The following is a 22,922-nucleotide window of genomic DNA, read 5'->3' as shown; positions in this document are numbered from 1 at the left end:
TCTGCTGCCACAAGGCAATGGGTTGCTGCTGCTGTGTAGCAATGCAGTACCGCGTCTGCCAGCACCCAGGAGACATACGGTGACAGTGAGCTGAGCGGGCTCCATGCTTGCCGTGGTATGGCATCTGCACAGGTAACTCAGGAAAAAAGGCGCGAAACGATTGCTGCCCTTGCTTTCACGGAGGGAGGGAGGGAACGGGGGCCTGATGATATGTACCCAGAACCACCCGCGACAATGTTTTAGCCCCATCAGGCATTGGGAGCTCAACCCAGAATTCCAATGAGCAGCGGAGACTGCGGGAACTGTGGGATAGCTACCCACAGTGCAACGCTCCGGAAGTCGACTCTAGCCTCGGTACTGTGGAAGCACTCCGCCGAGTTAATGCACTTAATGCACTTAGAGCATTTTCTGTGGGGACACACACACTCGAATATATAAAACCGATTTCTAAAAAACCGACTTCTATAAATTCGACCTAATTTCGTAGTGTAGACATACCCTAAGTGTCCATTTAAAATAGTGGTGTTAAGAAGTGAACATAAGAAAAATGAACAACAAAAATGTGAATAATGTACAGACTAAAAGGGACTTCACAACAATTGGCTACCAGAATTGTATAAATATGCAGATAAGGCATCTTGGTAACTATTTGTTTAACGTACAGTTAGCAATTTTAACAAGCAAAATTTTAACTACAACGAGCTCTTTTTTCCTTTTCACAACAAAATTAAAATTTCTAAAATTGGAGCAATTCTGTGTGAGAGAGGAGGCTATAATTTTTTTGAGTGTGTAAGATAAAAATTACATGAACATTTGAATGGTTTAACATTACTAGTACAGTAAGCAATTAAACCATGATTTTATTGAAGAATCAACTATGATTTTGAAGCATTGGGCAAGAACTGTTCAGAGCAATGCTCTCATTGGCCACTGGGCTTCATGTGATCTAGCCACATGAAACACCGATGTGGTATCTCCATGTCTTATTTATCTAATAAGGAAACATTCTGCCACTCCCATTCATAGTGAATAGGATCTTAAGTCAGCAGACCTATTGAAATCAATGCCACTACTTGCCAAGGTACAACTCGTAAGTGTGGCAAAAGCTAGCCCTACGTAAATAAAATAGAAATTGGATGATAAAATACTTCTTCCTAGCATCTGAACTTTTAAAAAATCTTGCGCTTTTTAACAGCAAAGGCAGATAAATTCTGCATTTCCCCTTCCCCTCCTTATTTTTCTCTTTCTCTCTCCTCCAGCTTAGCTACTGTCCCCAACATGTTTGCAGGTGGTAGGGTGCTTCCAAAAGATTTCTTTCACACTGTAGAAGCTATATAGGGAGATCCAAACAAGTTCAGGATGCATTTTGGTTTAACTTTTTAGTCCATCTGTCGAACTGTGAACATATTTAGCTGTTCAAAGCGACGTTCTACTCTGAAAAGCAACTATGTAAAAATGGTACTTTTTTACTTAAGAGCTCTGTTCGTGGTGTCCATTCCTGACCTCACTTGGGGGCTGAAGATTAACATTAAAGTTTGTGACTACGGGGACAAGTGCTATAAAAAAGGCTAAAAAACATATTCAGTCACATCTGCTGATTTTAGTGACAAAAATAGGTTTTTGATGGGTTTTACATAAAAGCCAATTAGTTACTGGTGTAAACTCATTGAAGGCAATGCAGCTGCACATGTGTCACAGAGGACACAACTTGGTTTTAGAATCTTATTGCCTTGTGATGATACACAAGAAAAAGAACCCAATGTGGCTGTCCGAGTCCAAGCTGTGTATGCAGGGCTGACAGATAGCATCATTTTATTTATATCTGAGCACATTTAATATGGAAGTCATAGGCACAATAAACATGGAACTCCACAATGCCCTTTCTAGAGTCACTGTTGAGAGCAGAACCCCACTAACGGTACAAAACTGAAAGCAGCCCAGCCACCCACAAAGCGGCATGTGTCAGGGAGAGAGCAGAGCTCAGCCTCATTCTGCAATTCTCCCCATTAGGGACCACAGCCAGGTGTAGTAATTTAGAGCTGCCCCAGCACTGCTTCAGCTTACACTGAGGCCAAAACCACTGCAGCTTGAGAAATGGCCCCGGACGGCTCCCCTTCTCTCCTATGCTAAGGCTCTGGCCAGTAAAGTAAATGCTGTATGACTTCACTGCATAACAAACAGAATCTACATTTCCAATAGAAATATATTTCATTTTATGCTTAAAGAAAATATTTGTTACTGTAATATATGCCTGTGTGGATTTAGAAATATTATTATGTTCAGCTGAAATTCTCTCAAGCCTTGTGTATGCTGGTGTTTTTTACAAAAAAATTCCTACCAGCGCTACCAGGGGTTTAGCGGGGCATAGCCCTAATACAGATAAGGTTTCCATGGCTGGACCTACTTTTACTGTTGTATTAACTACACCTGCTTTGCAGCAGGCTTGATTGTCACGGTAGCAAAAAGGCTGCGAGCTGCCAGAACCTTGTTCATCCGACTGCTCCCACTCATGCGATCACTGGTGGAAGGTTTTGGTAATATTGATACAATTTTTTGGTGTAGGCAAGACACTTTAACTATATTGGTACAGTTAAAGCAATACAACCCCCCAGTGATGATGCAGTTACATGGATATAAATGTGCTTATACCAGTATAGCTTATTCCCATACAGGAAGTGGAATAAACTATACCGGAATAAAGTACCTTTATAGCTATGTAAATATGTCCCCATTAGAGGTTGTATCAATTTAACTATTTTGGTCAAAAATCTTACCCCTTACCAAAAGTCATGGTAGTAATACCTAATTCTGCAGGCCTTATTCAAGCACAATTCCCAGGGAATTCAACAACAGTTTTCCATTAAGGACTGTTGGATGAAACCTAAGTCCTTTTATAGGGTGACAGACCTGCAGCTGTTGGCCTTTGGTAACAGACTTGCTGTGGACTTCTCTGCTCCTGTCCTCACTGTGACAGATAAGACAATTTCCTGCATTACCCTGTGATAAACCTTCCTGAATAAAGTTTAACCATCTTTGGAGTCTATTGTACTAAATGCAAAGGCTACGTATCATTGCAGGGCCTGGATGACCAAAGGATTATATTGGACAATGCAGCAAACAAGAATGATCTTTTGGGACAATATATGTAAAGTGGATTTCCTGGGAGATATCTAGGGGGAAATGCAAATTCCATCCTCACCCCCACCTCCAGTTTTGCAAAAGCCCAGCCCATTGAAGGTATACCATGAGGACAAGGTAGTTGTCTGCCGATTACCTGTTCCCAGGATCCCAAGATCAAAGGCCCAAACTGTATAAAGGAGGAACTCACAGACTCATGAGGGTGATTGTTCCGAGCTGAAGCTGTTATGAATTTGTAACCACTGCTTGGTGGGGTTTAATGGACTGATCATCTGCCAGAGCCCTTGTTGGTGTTGGAGGTGATCTGATGTAAGCTTAGTAGCGTGCCTGTAGGTTGTTTTATTATTTTAATATGTTTTCTCTGTCATGCTTTCCTCATAAGAATAAATGTCCTTGCTTAGAAAGAGCTGGGTGATACCTGACAGTGGGCAATTACGCTGTTTATAGTCCCTCAGGAGAAAGCAACATACAGACACTGGCCGTTTAAACCACCTGGCTTGCAACTCACAGTGTAGCCAGGGAACTATGCAGCCTGGAAAAATCCCAGACAAGGAGAGAGATGTGGGTCCCCACACAAGAGAGGTGACTGCTGAAAAGCTGAGAGTCTAAAGCGACCACCCTTGCTGAACCATCAGGGGGGAAAATACGGGTGCAGCTGCCCTGAACTGTGACACTCACCACAAACATATTAATTGTTAATCACTGTAAACATCAAATGTTCATTTATTCACTATGTGCACAATCTTACCTGGCATTGCTGCCCAGTACAGAGAACAAGGTGGTCGTATGGCACTTTTTTTCCTTTGGAAACCACTACATGTTTGGCAGCTCGGTCTATGCCAGTCATTTTATCAACCACAACATTAACCCAGGAACAAAGTGACATCAATGCATAATCTTTATCATTAAAACAGTGGCTGTGAAGAAAGAATATCTATAAGTGACATTTTAGCAGCTGACAGCAGGCATTAATTAGACATCTGGTGAGTTGGTTGAAGTCCCCTAGTGGTTCAAGTGGTTGTCTTGCTGTGAGCTTACTAAGGCCTATAGTGAGAGATTATTCATTATGAAACTCTCAGGTACAAACTGACAAGTTCCTGTTAAAACCAAATAATTTCTCCCAATGTCAGGCCATACTACAATAGAGTTTAAAAACAAGTCAAATATATACTTTACCATGCTTCAAATTTGCAGTCTGATGCACAGTGCAGTTTTGCACCTGTAAAAGAAACTGTTTTTCTTACCTGATAATTTCCTCTCTTTGGCTCTCTCTACGAAATGCTCTTTTGCTAAAATAGTCCCACTTTTGCTACCACTAGTTCAGCTCCACCTGTAATAGCTATGGTGAGACCACTAACCACTAGTATAACTACTGTCTTACCGAGCCCTGCTCGGAAAGTGTTTACAACTACAAAGACGGCTACAACAGCAGAAATGCCAGTAAAGGGCAGAGATATCATCAGATCTGCTCTTCTGCTTTCCCTCTCCAGATGAGCTCCTCCAAAATGGTAAGGATGAAAAACATTGTAATGACATTAAAGAAACCTTCAAAATGCTGTATGAAGCAAGCAAAGAGATGCCATTCACAGGAGGGAGAGGGAGATTATCATATGCACTAAGAGGAAGAAATTAGCAGGCAAATGAAAATCTCTCTCTCTCTCTCGTAAGGGTATGTCTGATAATCCTCATAAACACAGGGACTGACTGACAAGCAATTCATTCCCAACCCTTAAGGAGAGAGGAATTTTGAAACCAATTAATTTATATACAGTGCAACAAAGAACAGTTTATGTGCAATTCTTCTATAAACAAAGCCTTCTTCCAATTAGCAATTGCAGCCACAGAGCCGTTTTTTACCCCGGCATGTTTGGTGGTAAGTGAGGAAAGAGGCCTCGGATTACTCAGTTGTTTTGTTCAGACAGACTCACTTCTTCTATCCTAACTCTTAGCAAGTGTCATATTTATTAATTTTGTTCAAGGTTTTCATAAAGACTGATGGCCCAATTACACTGTGAATGCTAAAACCTATGCTTTAGATACAATTTTTAAAAGTACCAGTTATGTAGGAGCCTTAATCCCATTTTCAAAAGTGAATGAGGCACTCAGGGACAGATTTTTAAAGGTGTGTAGGCAGCTAAAGATGTAGATAAATGCCTAATGGGATTTTCAATAGCACCTAAGCAGGTTAGGCACCTAACTCCCTTTGAAAATCTGGCCCTTAGGAGCCTAAGTCTCAATGAAAGTGAATGCGACAACCTCCTAAAACTCTTTTGGAAACAGGACTTTGGTGCCACAGATGACATTTGTATATAGAAATTCATCTATTTTGGAAGATGGGAGACTACCAACAGACATTCATCTTAGTGCTGAGATCTTAAAAGGTGGTTCTCCTCTCGGGATGCCCCATTTATTTTGTCTCAATGACTCCATATCAAATTTGCTAATTTTACTATTCCCCCACCCCTAACAGTCAGGCACGCAAACTCAGTCTGGGTTCTGAAAGCAAAGCTGGTTCTTTCTGGCTCACACACTATCTCAGTAATTAAAATTTTGTAGGTCAACTTCTGCCCTCAGTTAAACCTGTGTAACACCATTGCCTTTAGTACTGTTACAAAAGTCTGACGGAAGGTATAAACTGAAGATAATGGTGATAAGCTTGATCAAGATATTCAAAAGTGACCCGTGATTTTCATTGCCTCAATTTTTGATGTCCAGCTGAGACATCTTAAAGGATTCTGATTTTCAGTGAGTGGGTGCTGTGTATTTTCTGAAAATAAGACCTTTTTAAGGTGTTTCAAGGTAGGCACCCCAAATCACTGGTTGCTTTTGAAAATATTGGCCAAGATCTATTTTTGCTGCACCAAAGTCCATGGGGGAGGGGGATTATTGCCTGTTTTAAATCTAGCCTCCTTAAATAGGTATGTGATTGTCCAGTATTTTCTAGAGAGGGTATCAAAAATTTAGAAGCTGTTGTTTACAAAGGGATCTTTCTAGCAAAACCAGAAAGAAACAGAGCCTCTTTAGCACCCTTATGCATTCAAATTATAAGCAATCCCAAAATTCATTTAAAACTCAACTATATTACACTAACAGTGTGCTCACCGCTTTACAGACTGGTGTGAAGAAAAACACTCTGCCCCAAATTGTTTTTCTCTCTCATATATGACGATAAAATACCTAAACAACAGATAATCTATAGACCTATTCCCACAAAATATCTAGGAGACCAGGGAGAAAGCATTTTCAACCTGGAAACTATAATAATCTGAATTATTGCACAGAGCTGAGTCTTTGCAATAGTGCTTTGTGGAAGTATGTAGAGAACTCCACATGGCTGGCTGCTCTTCAAATCCTCTGAGTCTTGATACTTCCCTTACAAAAACCCAGATGTGACCCTAAGAGCACCACAATGCCAGTTGTCATGATATTTACTCAAAAGGTGGCATGTAATAAATAATTGGAAAACTAATAACTCTCTGATTATTCGCAAAAAGAAAAGGAGTACTTGTGGCACCTTAGAGACTAACAAATTTATTTGAGCATAAGCTTTCGTGAGCTACAGCTCACTTCACTGGATGCATTCAGTGGATTATTTATATTCTTGTGTGAGGTCTGTATGGTTAACCCACAAAAAACTTTACAGATATGCTGGAAATATGTGACTAAACTGTGTTTAAACCAGGCATGTTAGCAGGAGTTCATAAACAGGTTTTCTCCAGACAAAGGAAAGAGGTCAACACCTCAAACCAGGCATGGTCAAATTCAGTGGGCTATTCATTTGTATCGGAAGTTGCAGGAAGAGATCATTTGCATTGTAAAAATCAACAGGGGGAGGAACCAGCATGGAGTCTGCATCAGACAGCATTGCGTCCACACCCAGCAGGGGAAAGGAACTTTATATGGGGAGACCCTATAGAAGAATACATTTCAGAGGTTTGCGGGACTACAAAGAGAGGGAGATTGAACCTCTAAGTTATCCATCTCTAGGGAACAAAGAAGCCAGCTCTTTGAATCTGTAAGGGTTGATCCTGGCTGGAAAAACCAGTCATGCTGGAGAATTTACTTTAAGTAGGGAAAGTATCTTGAACAAGAACTATAACGAATTAAGTTAAGTTTCAGTCTTAAAAATGCATTTTACTTTGTTGATAACCATTTTTATCGTTATTCTTTCTGCTTGGTATCACTTAAACCTATGTCGTTTTGTTAATAAACTTGTTTTACTTTACCTATAAACCAACTCAGTGCTTTGTTTGAAGTGGAAAGTTTGTCAAACCCAGTTAAGTTAATAAACTGCGGTGTACTGTCTCTTTAAAGGAGCAGTGAACTTGTTAAGATTTTGTGAGTGCTACAGTCAGAGTGGCTGAGCACTGCAGAGAAAGACGTTGTTTGGGGAGAACTTGGGACTGGAAGGGTGTTGGTGTTACCATGCAAGGAGCAACCAAGTTGGTGGAAGCCAGGATGAGATCAGTGTGGTAATGATAAGACTGTTGGTATCAGGGCTCTGAACCAAAGCTGCACGGTACAAAGGCACCCAGGGCTACAGGACAGGTGGTGACAGAACACCTTACTGGTCTGGATTGAACCCAGATCCTCACACCAGAAGAGGGAAAATCATCTATTAAAAACTCCACAAGGTTCTTCTAGAGGTTTGTGCTACTCGTAAAGACAAGCTGTTTACAGGTCCATGGAGGGACGGACCCTGAAGATTCAAATTACAGTGGCTTTTGAATGAAACAGAAAGCTGAATGGATGTTCTAGATAGAAGTCATAGACCTTTTACCATCAAGTTTGTGAAGTAAGGTCTTTATGGGGAAATATACATCAGAAAATGTTGGCAAGGTAACTGACTGATTAAGATGGAATGCAGATGCCACATTTAAAAAGAATCTAGGACCAATCTGCAGCACTCCTTTATCCTTGTGAAGCAATGTGCAAAGCCTGGAACTCACTCATTCTGTGAGCTGGAGTCACTGCCGCCAGGAATAAAATATTCCATTTAGCAAACCAAGCTCATCAGCAGTGAGTGGCTCAAGCACCACTTTATTTCTTATTTGGTGGATAGTGGTAAGAGGCCCAATATAAATCCAATGAGAGTTATTCCACTGCAGTGAGCTATGGAGCAGGTCCCAAACACAGCTTGACTAAAAAATATGGGATCCTGATCAAGTTTGAACCCCTAAGTTCTTTGGCATTATAAACAATAACAGAGAAAATTGAAAAGGAACAAAGTAGTAACAATGATTATTGTTTGTACCAATACGGTCATATTTTATATTCATATTAAAGATGAATATTAAATATAAACATTCATATTTATAAATATTCATATTCAAAACACAGGACTGATTGCTAATGATTATTAATTATTATTGTTATTAGAGTACCCAGAAATGGGATACATGCTTCACAGAAACAAGTAAAAGTGCTTCCATGCCCTGACAAGCTCTGTGATCCAATGTCCAGATTTTCAGAGGTGCTCAGCATCCACATCTGCCATTTACTTTGATGAGAGTTTTGGACAATCAATGCTCTTGAAAATCTGGCCATAAATTCAGACAGGACACAAATAAGAGACAGAAATAAACAAACAGGATGAAGGGAAGAGGAAGGACTTTCCATAAAGTAAATAATAAAGAGAGGTAGGATTTGGAAAAGCACATGTGTGATTTAGAAGCACAAATATCATTGGCAGTCAGTGAGACTTGTGTTCCAAAATCACTTAGAAGCTTCTGAAAATCCCACCAAAGATCGTTTTAATTTTCAGCTGCTCCTTAATTAAATTAATTCATATCCATTATCTATCTATTTTCAAATTAAACAACTAGCTCTGGTTAGACAGTTATGAACTACAATTTTCTATAAATGTAGGTATTTTGTAAATGTCACTGGAAATATTTGTTTACGTATGAAACATATATGTATGGATGTGGTTTATCTATTAAATTCAAATCTTCTTTGCCTTTGTCTTGTCCTATTAGTTGGGCTGGCACCTAGCATTAGACTGACATACTCCCTGAAGACAAAGACCTAAAGTGTTGCCTACACTTATGGGGGTGTGTAGGGTACATGTAGCCACATGCCCTAGTGAAAGGTAGGCTGCGTCCACACTGCAGTGTGTCACTATACATGGCACTGAAAGGCTCTGGCAGTGGGTGGTAGCAGGGAAAGGCTCTGGCAGTGGAATTTCTTCTGGCAAGAGGTAAAAATGATCAATACTTCATGATGTTCTGAACTCCATGCAAAATTAATCTCTGTGACATGGCTTTCCATCATTTGTAGGTACAGATACATACATCCACAAGGCGTGGTTGCTCGGGAGACAGGAGACGTGGAGAATGCCTTTGAGAAAGCACATCTAGATTGAGACTCATAACAGAACTGGACCTGGACCTGGAGAGTTTTTCTGATTATGTTTGTATTTTAGTTTCTTATTATGAGCACTAAGACTTGAGGAAATACACATTTCTGTACCTGTGTATGCTGAATTGTACTACAAATTCACAAAAAAAAATCACGTTTTATATTTTCCTTTGAAACGATCACAAATATTTAGAAATTAAATCAAACCTGTCAATTAAAAATCCTCTGTTCGTAGAGCCTGGTGGATTTTTTCCTGGAAGCCCATGAGTTGAAATCAGGGTCAGATTGTTAAATTTCAGGTGCGGACTAAAGAAGTAAAAACAAAATGCAAAACATAGATCAACATGAGTTTGCTGAAGTTCAGTTAGGTATACTTGTAATTTGATTTTGCTAAAACGTACTGTTATAATTAGTGTTTACATTCAACAGGGTTTCCCAGTCTATTCCTGAGAAGTTTGGTTTAGCTGTACAGAATCCAGCACAATGGGGCCCTGAATCTGATTGGGAATCTCTGGGCTACATCATAATACAGATAAGAAATAAAATAAAAATCATTATGATCTGTCCCCGTAGAGCTATATGGCATAAATTACCTCAGTCACCACTTAACTTGAAAGTCATCCTAGAGCTAGACTGAGCCTTTGCTCAATTACTTGAGTATCAAGAAGTATGGCAGGAATTGACTCAGGCCTTGCCTTCACTTGCAAATTAGGTTGTGTTAGAAAATGGCCTTGAGGAGTCATAGTAATGAACAGTGTTAAACATGACTTAGCACTCTGAGTAGAGGAGGACTGTTGTGTTTGACATAGCGTTGGCTAGCTGTAGTAGCTGGCATGATGTTAAACACAATAGTCCTTGTCAACCCTGAATGTTAATAGCAGGCCAGTCGCTGCAGCTTCTCTAGTTAGTGCTCCCACCCCCATCACCTAATTTTCTGGGGAAAACAAAGCTCTATAGAGTTAGAATTCCTTCTCTGATCCTCCCTTCCCTTGGAAAGTTATACATGTCACTAGGTGCAGATTGCTTTCACTCATGCCAGTTCAGCTTTACCTAATGGCATTGTGGAGGGGATGGAGCTGTGTCCACTCCCTGCCCCTCTCCACCCCTTCCTTGCCCACCTTCTCAGGGGTGCAGTTCCTGTTCTTCCCCTCACATCTGAACCCAAGTTTTGGGGAGGCCATGTTGGTAAGTGAAGATGATCTTACTCCCCCTTTAATCACTGTAGAGCTGCATTAGTGCCAGCCACAATCTGGATCGCTAATTCAAATTCTTTGATAAGGTTAAGATTCAGCAGATGTTTTCATAAGCAGGGCCTGGCTGACATTCCTGCATCAGACCCTCAAGTGGAACCCAGTAGCGTAGCTATGGGTCAGGCGGCGCTCCGGGTCCTTCACTCTCTCTGGTCTTCGGCAGCTTTTTGGCATTTCGACCTGCCCCTGAAGACCCAGAGCACCGCTGCGTGAGTACAAGCGGGTGGCGCCTTTTTTTTTTATCTCCGCTCCCCCTGTTTTCTCCACCTGGCTATGCCACTGGTGGAACCCTTCAGAGGCTTCACTTCTGGGAATAACACGAAAAATAAAGTTGTTCATTGCTGACAGACAGCAACGGTAGAAGGAAGACCCTTGTGTTCTCTTCATGTGGGAGTTTAAACATGGCTATATCTTTCTGTCTCTCTAGTAAACATATGGCTCACCACATCCATGCAAAGTTAAGATAATGAAAGTGAAGAGAAGGCAAAGCAGAAATAAAGCCCTTGTTTAAGCAAAGCAGCGTTAACTTTAAGCACACATTCGACTTCCATTGATTTCAAATGCTTTGCTGAATAGGAATGGATTTAGACATGTGCTTCAGTGGTTTGCAGAATTGGGGCCAAAGCGCATGTTCAGACAGACACAATGCATGCTGGAAATGTGCAGTTATTCAGACTGCTGATGAATATCAGTGGACAGCTACAATTACTGCTTTCACTTGGCTTGTTGGGTACATGCTAGGAAAATGACAGAGCCTTAGCAACAGTGTGCAGGTTATGCTTAGACCAGAGTCACATGCCTGCTGAGCACTGCCCAAAGCAGGATATAGTGTTTTCCTGAGTAACCGGTTCCTCCCAACGTGCCATCACATGACATGTGACAAAGGTAGGAAGCAGTCCTGCTGGTGGGACCGTTGAAATAAGGCTAGCCCGACTTTGTCAGTGCTGTTTGTGGCTCAGCCACCAAAGGAAGATAGCTGGACAGTGAGGCCACCGTGGCATGAGAGAGCCCCGTGGCCTGCAATACTCTAGCCACTTCCTGTAATGGATTCCTGACAACAAGGAGACTATATCCACTGCCTGTAATGGATTTCTTGGAACTAGGAGGGTTCGTCAATGGAACAGCAGATTTTTCAATGCCATCCGCAGCAGGTTCCACAGAGCAATTCATCTGAGTGGGCCAGAATCTAAGCACCAGGAGATTCTGCCATTTTCTCAATTGCATGTGCTTTTTGGCACATATCAAGAGAATTTGTCCCACTGCATTTTAATTAACAACGTGGGCTCTGACAATATATTAAAGTAACCTAGATCTGACATTTAAAAACAAATAAATATTATGAATGATTAAGCCTTATAATCTTCAAGGCTTTGTACAACTTAAATATGGATAGATATAAGTGCTACAAGGAAATGGTATGCTTTTTATCTACTAATGTTAATTTGTTATTCATACATTTAAAAAAATATATTCAAACAAAGTGAAAGGTCATACTTAAACCAAAGAATTTCAAGGTTATGGCTGCCACTCTATAAATGCATATTAATAGTTTAATTCTGGATTATGGATCATCTACTATAAATCTCCATGCATACTTTGGGCACAATGTAATAAATAACCTGAATGTAACAGAGTGCATATATTTATACAGATTATAGACCTGATTTTCATTTACACAAAAGTAATTTTACACAGCAGTGCAAAAGATCCTTAAAGTGGGTATAAATGTAATTTTCTCCCACTTTAAGGCCGCTTTATACTCACAGTGTGTTCTAAAGTGGCTTTAGTGTAAATGAAAATCAGACCCAATCCATTCATCTGCATTTTAAAACATACAGTACCAAGGCCATATGCATTTGGAGCTGCTACTGTGGGTGTGAGTGTGAATGAATACCATTAATCGTAAAGATCCATAATATTCAGATACTTAACAATTTACATACAGTTATCAGGACAATAACTGGAAACCGATATACAAATTTCTGATGTTTCAGTGTATAAATCTGTCCCTCTGCCCCCTTCATACATCACTTGTTATCTTTGATTGTAAGCACTTTGGGGGAGGGACCATTTCTTCATGGATGCTGAACAGCACCTAGCACAATAGGGGCTCCAATCTTGAGTGCTACTCAATGTACATACTAAATTACACTAAAAGAAGTCAGGCACTCAATAGTCAGGAAATGACAATTTTAAGGTTGCTTGTGAAACTTAACTTTCCCTCTCACTCTGATACAGTCTTTAATTACATGATCCCATATTATTTTTTCTACAGGAAACCCAGCTCATCAGTAAATGCGTAGTTATTTAATATTTCTTTTTATCCTCACTGTGTGGCCCAAGGCCTTATTATCCATTCCAACACTGCACTGAATAAAATATTATTAATTTCTTCCTCAACATTTCTAGGATGTTCTAACCATAACATCCAAGTGCTTCACAAACATTACATAATTTATCTTTACAACACCTTTGTGAGATTGGGTGGTATTTTTATCCCCATTTTAGAGACTGGGAACTGAAGCAGAGAGAGATTAAAGCCGAAATTGTCAAAAAAGTTCACCAATTTTGGTGCCCAATTGGAGATACTTGGGACCTGAATTTTCAGAATACTTTTACACCATTTTTATAGCACTTAATATGTTAAAAGCACAGTTCTAATTGAGTCTGGCTGCAGGTGTCAGAGCTCAGCACTTCTGCAAATCTTCCCCCAGCTGTCTAATGTTGGGCAACTTTGAACATTTCGGTTTAAGTGACTTGCCTAGCATCACACAGGAACTCTGTGGCAGAGGTCAAGATAGTATCCAATTCTCCAGGGTAGCATTCAACTTAATCATGAAATCGTCATCCTCTTCCTATAGCTGGGGCCCTACCAAATTCATGGCCCTGAAAAATGCATCATGGATCGTGAAATCTGGTTTCTCCCCTGTGAAATCTGGTCTTTTGTGTGCTTTTACTCTATACTATACAGATTTCACAGGGGGGAAACCATGCGTTTCTCAAATTGAGAGTCCTGACCCAAAAGGGAATTGCAGGGGGGTTGCAAGGTTATTTTAGGGGGTTTGCAGTATTGCCATCCTTACTTCTGAGCTGCCTTCAGAGCTGGGTGGCCGGAGAGTGGCAGCTGTCAGCTGGGAGCCCAGCTCTGAAGGCAGTGCCCTGCCAGCAGCAGCACAGAAGTGAGGGTGCTAATACTATACCATGCCACCCTTACTTCTGCGCTGCTGCCTTCAGAGCTGGGTGGCTGGAGAGTGGTGGCTGCTGACTGAGGGCTCAACTTTGCAGGCAGCAGCACAGAACTAAGGGTGCCAGTACCATACCGTGCCATCCTTACTTCTGCGCTACTGTTGGCAGCGACCGGGGATCCCAACCAGCAGCCGTCGCTCTCCCGCTGCCCAGCTCTGAAGGCAGCACCACTGCCAGCAGCAGCTCAGAAGTAAGGGTAGCCGTACTACAACACTGCTCCACCCAATAACCTTGCGACCCCCCCCCCCCAACTCCTTTTTGGGTCAGGACCCTACAATTACAAGGCTGTGAAACTTCAGATTGAAATAGCTGAAATCATGAAACTTACGATTTTTTAAATCCTCTGACCATGAAATTGACCAGAATGGACCATACTATAGTCCAGTCACACTTAGAAGATATGAGGGGCTGGAGCATGCTCAGTACAGATGGAAACTTCAGAGATTCTAGCCTCCATATTCTAACAAGCATGTGCAAACTGAGATTTTACAAAGCCTGATAATCTGGTCAAATTTGGGCATTTTTTCTCAAGAACAATGAAAGGCACATCCCTGACACTAGGAAGGCTCCCTGCCAAATTGGAAAACCCTTCTCCCAGGCATGAAGACACTAGAGGATCTAAAATAATTTCTTACAACTACTTCATTAACATGAGAAAACAAAGTATTTTTCTATAACCTCGTACTAAGAAAAGGTTGAACTCTTTTTGTAGAAACTTTCTAGAACAATTCAGCCTGAGGCAGAGAAAATGAACAAAAAATCTCAACACAGACGGTTAAAGTTTTGCAAAGTTATAAGTAAGGCTACAATTTAGTCATGGGTATTTTAAATAAAAGATATGGACAGGTCATGGGCAATAAACAAAAAATCACGGCCTGAGACCTGCCCATGATTTGTACTATAAATACCCCAGACTAAATTTTAGCCAGGAGGCTGTTGTTCTGGGGACCCTCTGCTGGGGGAAGACCCGGTGGGGGCCACTGCTCTGGGGGATTGCCCCAGGGAGCGGGGCCAATGGCACCAGCTGCCGGGGGCCATCCTAGCAGCGGTTGCACCGCCCGCCTCCCCGCTGCTGCTCCGGCCGTCCATGGGACCGCTGCCGGGGGCCACCAAGCTGTGACTGCTTCCTCCATCCCTGGGGCCAGCCACACCGGCAGCTGCTTGTACAGTCCCTGCCCAGGGACCGCCCGAGTAGCAGCCAGTGCGGCTGCTGTCAGAGCAGCTCCAGCACTGTCTGGTGCGGTCAGCTGTGGGGCTCCCCGAGCAGCCGGCTGTGGAGCCACTCCAGTAGCGGCCGGTGTGGCTGTAACCAAGCCGCTGGAGTAGCTGGCCCCGGGGCTAGCTGCTTGGGCGGCCCTGGGGTCAGCCATGCTGGTTACTGCAGATGTCACGCTGCAGAATCCGTGACTTCCGCAACCTCCATGACAGACACGGAGCCCTAATTATAAGCAACAGAAAACCAGGTCTTATGATGGGGTGTGTTGGGCAGTCTTAATGTTAGGTGTCGCTTCCTGTGCATATAATAAAACATAATTGCACAGTGAAAGCCCTTACAATAAGTAGTTGACATGTTGTCCCATGTTTAGAACTTCATATTCTTTGATATTTTAATTATTTTTTAAATACAAAAATAGGAATTGGAGACCAGTCAGCGTTACCCCATTATCAGATAATTTGGTTGAAAGAATAATTACAAGTAGAATTCTAAAACACCTAGAAAAAGAAGATACAACAAGGTGTAAAGCAGCCTGCATTCTGTAAAGGAAAATTGTGCCTCTTGAATTTATTAGAAATTTTGAGCATGTCAGCAAAAAGATAAGGGAGAACCACTTGAAATTATTTTGGTTGGCATTTTCAAAAGTGCTCAAGCATTGGCTTAACTCTGCTCTCATTTATGTCAATGTACTCCACTGACTTTCATGGGAGCAAAGTTAATGCTGAGTGCTTTTGAAAATACCACCCTTAGTTTATCAAAACAACTTTTTACAAAATCCCTCACAAACAGAAATCAAAGGAAGTATTCATAGCGGTAAGGTACTTCCTTAGATGAGAAACTGGCTAAGAGACAGAAAACAGAGTAGAAATTAATGGCCAGTTTTCAACATGTAAAAGGGTTAGCAGTGGAGTGCCACAAGATTCACTACTAGGACTGGTGTAGTTTAACATATTCATAATTATCTCAAAAAGGAGGTGAAGAATGAGATATCAAAATTAGCAGAAGACACAAAAACATTTAAGTTGGGCAATACTAGAGAAGACGGTGAGGAACATCACAGGGGTGTAACTGTTACACTGGCAGACCAGATGCCAGCTCTTGTCCACGCTGCAGGCATTAGCTAAGAACTGACAAATTCAGAGCTGGAGACCAGACCAGGAGGTCGGACTAGACTGACCGCTAGAGAGATCCAACATGGCAATTTCTGTGTTCCAAAAGGAGTTTATTTATCACACTAATAATATGAACAATGCCATTTTAAATAGAAGGCTATTTTTAAATTATAGGGTCATATAGAAAGCATGAAAACGCAGTGAACATTTTTGTACTACTTGCCCTTCTTTAACACTGAATAGTAAAATACATCTTTTTAAATATCTAAAATAAGATTTTGTATGTCAAGAGTCCAAAGTATCTCTTCTAGCCAAATTATGAACCCCCCCAATAATGGAAATTATGTCATTTTCATAAATTTAGTGGCCAAAATGTTCAAGTCTGTGGGTGACATTTCCAAAAGAGCCAAAGGGCCAGATTTTTAAAGGTATTTAGGCACCTAAAGATGCAGATAGATGTTTGTGAAAATCCTGTTAGGCCCTTATTTGCAGCTATAAGGACATAAATAGCATTAAAAAACTGGCTCTCAGTAACGTAGGTGCATAAATCCCATTTTCAAAAATGCCTAAGTGACAAAGGTGCTTTGGAAAATTTTACCCAGTGCACCAAAAGTTGGGCTCTTAAATCCATATATAGGCACCTAAATATAATTAGCCTGACAAGTCAATGCAGGCTGCAGGTGCTCAACATCTATGAAAATCAGGAGCTTGGATACAGATTTATACATAAGCAGACAGGTTTGAAAATTCTGGCCAATGACACTGCTGAGTATCATTATACTTTCCATCAATACATTTGGGGTTCTTTTTATATAGTTTTATTTATATGCCGATAAAAGAATGGTTCATACATTCTGGCTCTAGTTCCTCACTGCTGGTCTAAAAGCAAGCTCCTGATAACTGAAAAACAATAGACATTGACAAACAGTTACCGTATATTAGGAAACAGAGTGGCTTATATGCTTTTAATGTATATAAAAAATGCCCAACATCAAGTGCTGTAAAAGGAGAGGTCACCATTTTGTGAAAAAGTCTTCAAAAGCTGAAACCAATGAAACATTACACAAGTGCACCTGCAATTTAGAAGCAAATAATTCCTGTGGGGATTCATGTTGCTGTGGATACAAAAGGGAAGAACAGCCAAAGATACTCGTAAAGCGGGGAGGGATTAGAGTATCTAGGGAAATAAGTAAAAGGTATTGAGTTTCATTGCACGGTTCTAGAGGACATCTACAAAAGAAGGCCTAAACATCCTTGTTCTTGAAATAAAAAAGGCTCCCATTGCCAATTTATTGTCAGCATAATAAAAGCAGCAAGCAAAAAAAAAATTAGTATATTACTTACAGGGATCTTGGCAAGAGCCATTTGCAAATCTACCAGATTATTCTTCTTTAGCTTTTGCTGTTTTTAGCAAAAATCTGTCTAAGCAAGCCGTTTAATTAACTGCTTTCATTAAACCTCTCATTTGAACAAATAAATAGCCAAATAGTCTCTTAACACAAAGTAAAGAGCAGTAGCCCACATGGATCTAAATGTTTCCATTTCATTTACTTGAACCTAAATATTACACACCTGTGCATCTTTTCCAGTAGTTTAAAGTAAATGACAAAATTGTACTAGGAAGTAATACAGTCTCTGAATAACAAAAAAAGGTTATCCGATATGCTGGTCTCCTGTAAGCACAGTATTTAAATAACCATGTTAATATTTGGTGTTATATGATGTACTAAGTCAAAGGCACAGACAACTTGAATTCCATTGTACTCTAACCTTGTCACATAAAAGTGGTTCTAAATATGAAAGCTCAAGACAGTTCTAAAAAAATTGTAACAAATTGCCAGTTTTGAGCAGTAATTCAAACTAGAGAAGCAAATGCTACACAGCTACAGTATAACAAGGGTAGCTGATAATAATCATAGAACCACAGAACTGGAAGGGACCTCAAAAGGTCACCTAGTCCAGCCCCCTGCACTCAAGGCAGGACTAAGTATTATCTAGACCAGTGGTTCTCAAAGCCAGTCCGCTGCTTGTTCAGGGAAAGCCCCTGGCGGGGCGGGCCAGTTTGTTTACCTGCTGCATCCACAGGTTCAGCCGATCGCAGCTCCCACTGGCCACGGTTTGCCGCTCCAGGCCAATGGGGGCTGTGGGAAGCAGTGCGGGCCGAGGGATGTGCTGGCCGCCCTTCCCGCAGCCCACATTGGCCTGGAGCGGTGAACCGCAGCCAGTGGGAGCCACGATCGGCCAAACCTGCAGATGCGGCAGGTAAACAAACTGGCCCAGCCCACCAGGGGCTTTCCCTGAACAAGCAGAAGACCGGCTTTGAGAACCACTGATCTAGACCATCCCTGACAGGTGTTTGTCCAACCTGCTCTTAAAAATCCCCAGTGATGGAGATTCCATAACCTCCCTAGGTTGGGGAAATGGGGAAAATCAAATTAGTACATACATTATATGACAGATAAATGAAATCACTTTAATTTTCAATTAAAGTCTGGCACAGTGGCCTTCATTCAGTGCACCTTTCTCAACATGTTAACTATGTTATGATACTATACATGATTTTAACCACTTTCTTGGCCACTTGCTGCCTTGTGACTTGTTGCTTTGCCAGCCAGAGCTGAAGTCAGTTACACGCCTTTCTTTTTCCCCCATTGTTCAAGGTACCAGCATTCTTTTCTGGCATATAAGAATCAACATAAGATCATGTTCTCATTACCAGAACATTGGTATACAGGGGATCAGGAAGGATGGACAGGGGAAAAAGTGAGGAAGTATCGCAGTATACATCAAGAATATATGCACTTGTTCTGAGGTCCAGAAGGAGGTGAGAGGCAGACCAGTTGAAAGTCTTTGGGTAAAGATAAAAGGGGAAAAATTGGATTGATGTCATGATATGGGTCTATTTCCAATCAATAAATCAGGAAGAGAAGGTGGATGAGGCATTTCTAGATCAAACAATAGAAATATACCAAACACAAGAGTGGTAGTAATGGGGGACTTTCATGATTCAGACATCTGTTGGAAAAGTAATATGGCAGAATGCAAAATTTCTTAGAATATATAGAGGACAACTTCTTTTTTCTTCTTCTTCTTCTTCCAGAATATGGAGGAAGGAACCAGGGGGACAGCCATTTTAGACTTCATTCTGACAAACAGGGAGGAATTGGTTGCAAATCTGATGGTGAAAAGCAATTTGTGTGAAAATGATCATGATATGATAGATGTCATGATTCTAAGGAAAGGAAGGAAGGAATAAGAGCAGCAGAATAAGACAAAGGACTTGAAAAAGCAGACTTTAACAAATTCAGAGAACAGGTAGATAAGGTCTTATGGGAAGAAAATCTGAGAGACAAAGGAGTTCAGGAGAGCTGGTGGTTTCTCAAGGAGACAATATTAAAGGCACAGTGTAAAACTATCCAGATGCAAAGGAAAGCTATTAAGAGGACAATATGGCTTCATCAGAAGCTCTTTAATGGCCTGATAAATCAAAAAGGAATCCTAAAAAAAGTGGAAACATGGACAAATTGTTAGGAAGGAGAACAAAAGAATAACACAAGCATGTGGGGACAAAATCAGAAAGCCTAAGTCACAAAATGAGTTACACCTGGCAAGGGACATAAAAGGCAAGAAGAAGTAGTTCTTTAAATACATTAGGAACAAGAAAAGGATGAAGAAAAGTGTCGGTCCACTACTTATAGGGGAAGGAGAGGTAATAACTGATCACATCACGAAGGCTGAGGTGTTTAATGCCAGTTTTGCTTCAGTCTTTACTAAAAATGTTAATCATGACCAGACATACAACACAAATAATATTAACAACAGGGGGAAAGAAATGAAAGCCAAATAGGGTAAGAACAGGTTAAAGACTATTTGGATAAGTTAGATGTATTCAAGTCAGCAGGGCCTGATGAAGTTCATCCTAGGACTAGTTGAACCAATCTCCGAACTGTTAGCAATTATCTTTGAGAACTCATGGAGGACAGCTGAGGCCTCAGAGGAGTGAAGAAGGGAAAAAATAGTACCTACCTTTAAAAAAGGGGACAAAGAGGACCAGAGAAATTATAGATCAGTCAGCCTAACTTCAGTAAATGTTACTGGAACAAATTAAACCATCAACTCGTAAGCACCTAGATGATAATAGGGTTATAAGGAATAGCCAACACGGATTTGTCAAGAACAAATCATGACAAACAACCTAATTTCCTTCTTTGACAGGGTTCCTGGCCTAGTGGATAGGGAGGGAATCAACAGATGTGACATATCTCAATTTTTGTAAGGCTTTTGACACAATCCCACTTGATGTTGTCACAAGCAAATTACAGAAACGTGGACTAGATGAAATTACTATAAGGTGAGTACAAAACTGACTGAAAGACCCATACTCACAGAATAGTTACCAGTGCTTCGTAGTCAAGCTGGGAGAGCACATATAGTGGGGTCCTGCAGGGGTCAGTCCTGGGTACCTGCTACTATTCCATATTTTCATTAATGACTTGGATAATTAAGTGCAGAGTATGCTTATAAAATTTGTAGATGACAACAAGCTGTGAGGGATTACAAGCACTTTGAAGAACAGGATTAGAACTCAAAATAACCTTGACAAATTTGAGAATTGATTTGAAATCAACAAGATGAAATTCATTAAAGATAATCTCAAAGTATTTAGGAAGGAAACATCAAATGCACAACTACAAAATGTGATAGTACGGCTGAAAAGGATCTGGAAGTTCTAGTGGATCTAGTTCTAGTTGAATATGAGTCAACAATGTGATGCAGTAGCGAAAAAGGCTAATATCATTCTGGTTTGTGTGTAAGACATGAGAGGTAACTGTCCCACTCTACTCGGCACAGGTGAAACTTCAGCTGGATTACTGTATCCAATTCTGGGTACCACACTTAGGTAAGATGTGGATAAACTGGGGAGAGTATAGAGGAGAGAAACAAAAGTAATAAAGAAGTTTAGAAAATCTGACCTATGAGGAAAGGTTAAAAAACTGGGCATATTTAGTCTTGAGAAAGGAAGATTGATGGGGCATCTGATAACAATCTTCAAATATGTTAAGGGCAGTTATAAAGAGTGATCAACTGTTCTCCATGTCCACTGAAGGTAGGACAAGAAGGAATGGGTTTATTCTGCAGCAAGGGAGATTTAAGTTAGATATTAGGAAAAAATTTCTTGCTATAAGAGTAGTTAAGCTCTGGAATAGGCTTCCAAGGGAGGCTGTGGAATACTTACCATTGGAGGTTCTTAAGAACAGGTTAGACAAACACCTATCAGGGATGGTCTAAACTTGTTTGGTCCTACCTCAGCGCAGTGGGATGTACTTGATGACCTCTTGAAGTCCTTTCCAACCCTATATTTCTATGATTTTATAAGTATGAGTCGTTATGGGAAAACAAAGCAGCAATATTATCGCTCTGTGGAAAGGATGTCATACCAAACATCATGAAGGCCCCACACCTGGGGTCATACTTTCTTGTTTACTATGCTATAAGTGAGAGTGCCAACCAAGAAGGAAGCAGAAGAGATCATTGTGTGAACAATGACTTCCAAAGAATGTATTGGCAGACAAGAAACTACCTATGTGCATCAGCTTAGGTTTTCAAAACAGGATTCCTACTTAAGAACTGATACACAGATATTCATCAAAAAGTTATACAGTTTTAATTAAGAGTTCTCCAAGATAAACCAGTTCTCCATCGGACCAACACTGGAGAAAAAATGCCAAGGCATTTGAAATGGCTTTGGTGAAGAGAGGCATTGTAGTGGAGTTTTTATCAGGACCCTTTCAAGACAGGACTCCAGGAAGTGACCTTAAATACTTTTTTTTCTCCTAGTGGAATTTTTATTTAATAGGATTCCCGGGTATAGAATTATGCTTCATTGGGTCAAGCATACAGAATGGTTCTCAAAGATTTTGTCTGAATAATTCAAAACCAGAATTTGCTGCATTCTCTGTAAAACTTCTCAGCAATCATTAGTGGCTTTTCCTCGACAGTCCCTTCTCCATCTGAGTTGCAGCACCAGAGCTAAAAATGACTCTAGTTGTCAGTTGCTCCATAGGGCTTCTCAGTAGCAGACACTTTAGATAAAATCCTGGCCCCACTGACATCAACGAGAGTTTCAGTGGGGCTAAGTTTTCACCCCTTATCTTTCCCAGGCTCCCCAAAACCATCATCCAACGTAGGCTCTCTCAGCACAGGAACATACCTTCCCAGCTCTGGTGGCTAGAGGTGGTCAAAACTTTTTCTGTTCTGTGAGAAAATCCAACATTTCAAAATTTGTTTTTGTTCCAAATTGAACCAAATTTTCAAAATTTCCCACAAAACGATATTTTTTAAAATTTCATTTTGAGTTGGTCGAACTTTTGTTCCAATTCTGACTTAAAAATTTTTTATAACAAAGTCTTTTGAAACAAAAAATAAAAATGTTTTGTTCCAACAACACCAAAATGGATCAAACATCAAAACAAAATTTAGTCAAAAAAGTGGCATTTACGGACAGAAAAACTTTAAGTTGGAAAATTTTCACACCAGCTCTACTAATGACATTCTTCCTCAACCCTCTGGCAGTGCTATACCTCACAGACAGAATAAGGA

The 22,922-nt window shown here is 40.7% G+C and overlaps 1 protein-coding gene across 4 annotated transcripts in view; it reads right to left on the bottom strand.

Annotated features, from left to right (window-relative positions):
• The window catches only part of CFAP61 (cilia and flagella associated protein 61), a 209,177-nt gene that overhangs the window by 81,047 nt on the left and 105,208 nt on the right, over window positions 1-22,922 (bottom strand). For all 4 annotated transcript variants that reach the window (XM_048842440.2, XM_075127270.1, XM_075127267.1 and 1 more), the window contains exons 19-20: window positions 9,706-9,804; window positions 3,887-4,055 (exon numbers count right to left, since the gene is read on the bottom strand). In XM_048842440.2, coding sequence (XP_048698397.1) covers window positions 3,887-4,055; window positions 9,706-9,804 — 268 coding nt within the window. The remainder of the gene's footprint in view (window positions 1-3,886; window positions 4,056-9,705; window positions 9,805-22,922) is intronic.

The sequence above is a fragment of the Caretta caretta genome, chromosome 3 (genome assembly GCF_965140235.1).
Source record: "Caretta caretta isolate rCarCar2 chromosome 3, rCarCar1.hap1, whole genome shotgun sequence".
NCBI classification, from domain to species: domain Eukaryota; kingdom Metazoa; phylum Chordata; order Testudines; family Cheloniidae; genus Caretta; species Caretta caretta.
The sequence above is the reverse complement of the archived record's forward strand: the minus strand, read 5'-3'. Positions and strand labels throughout refer to the sequence as shown.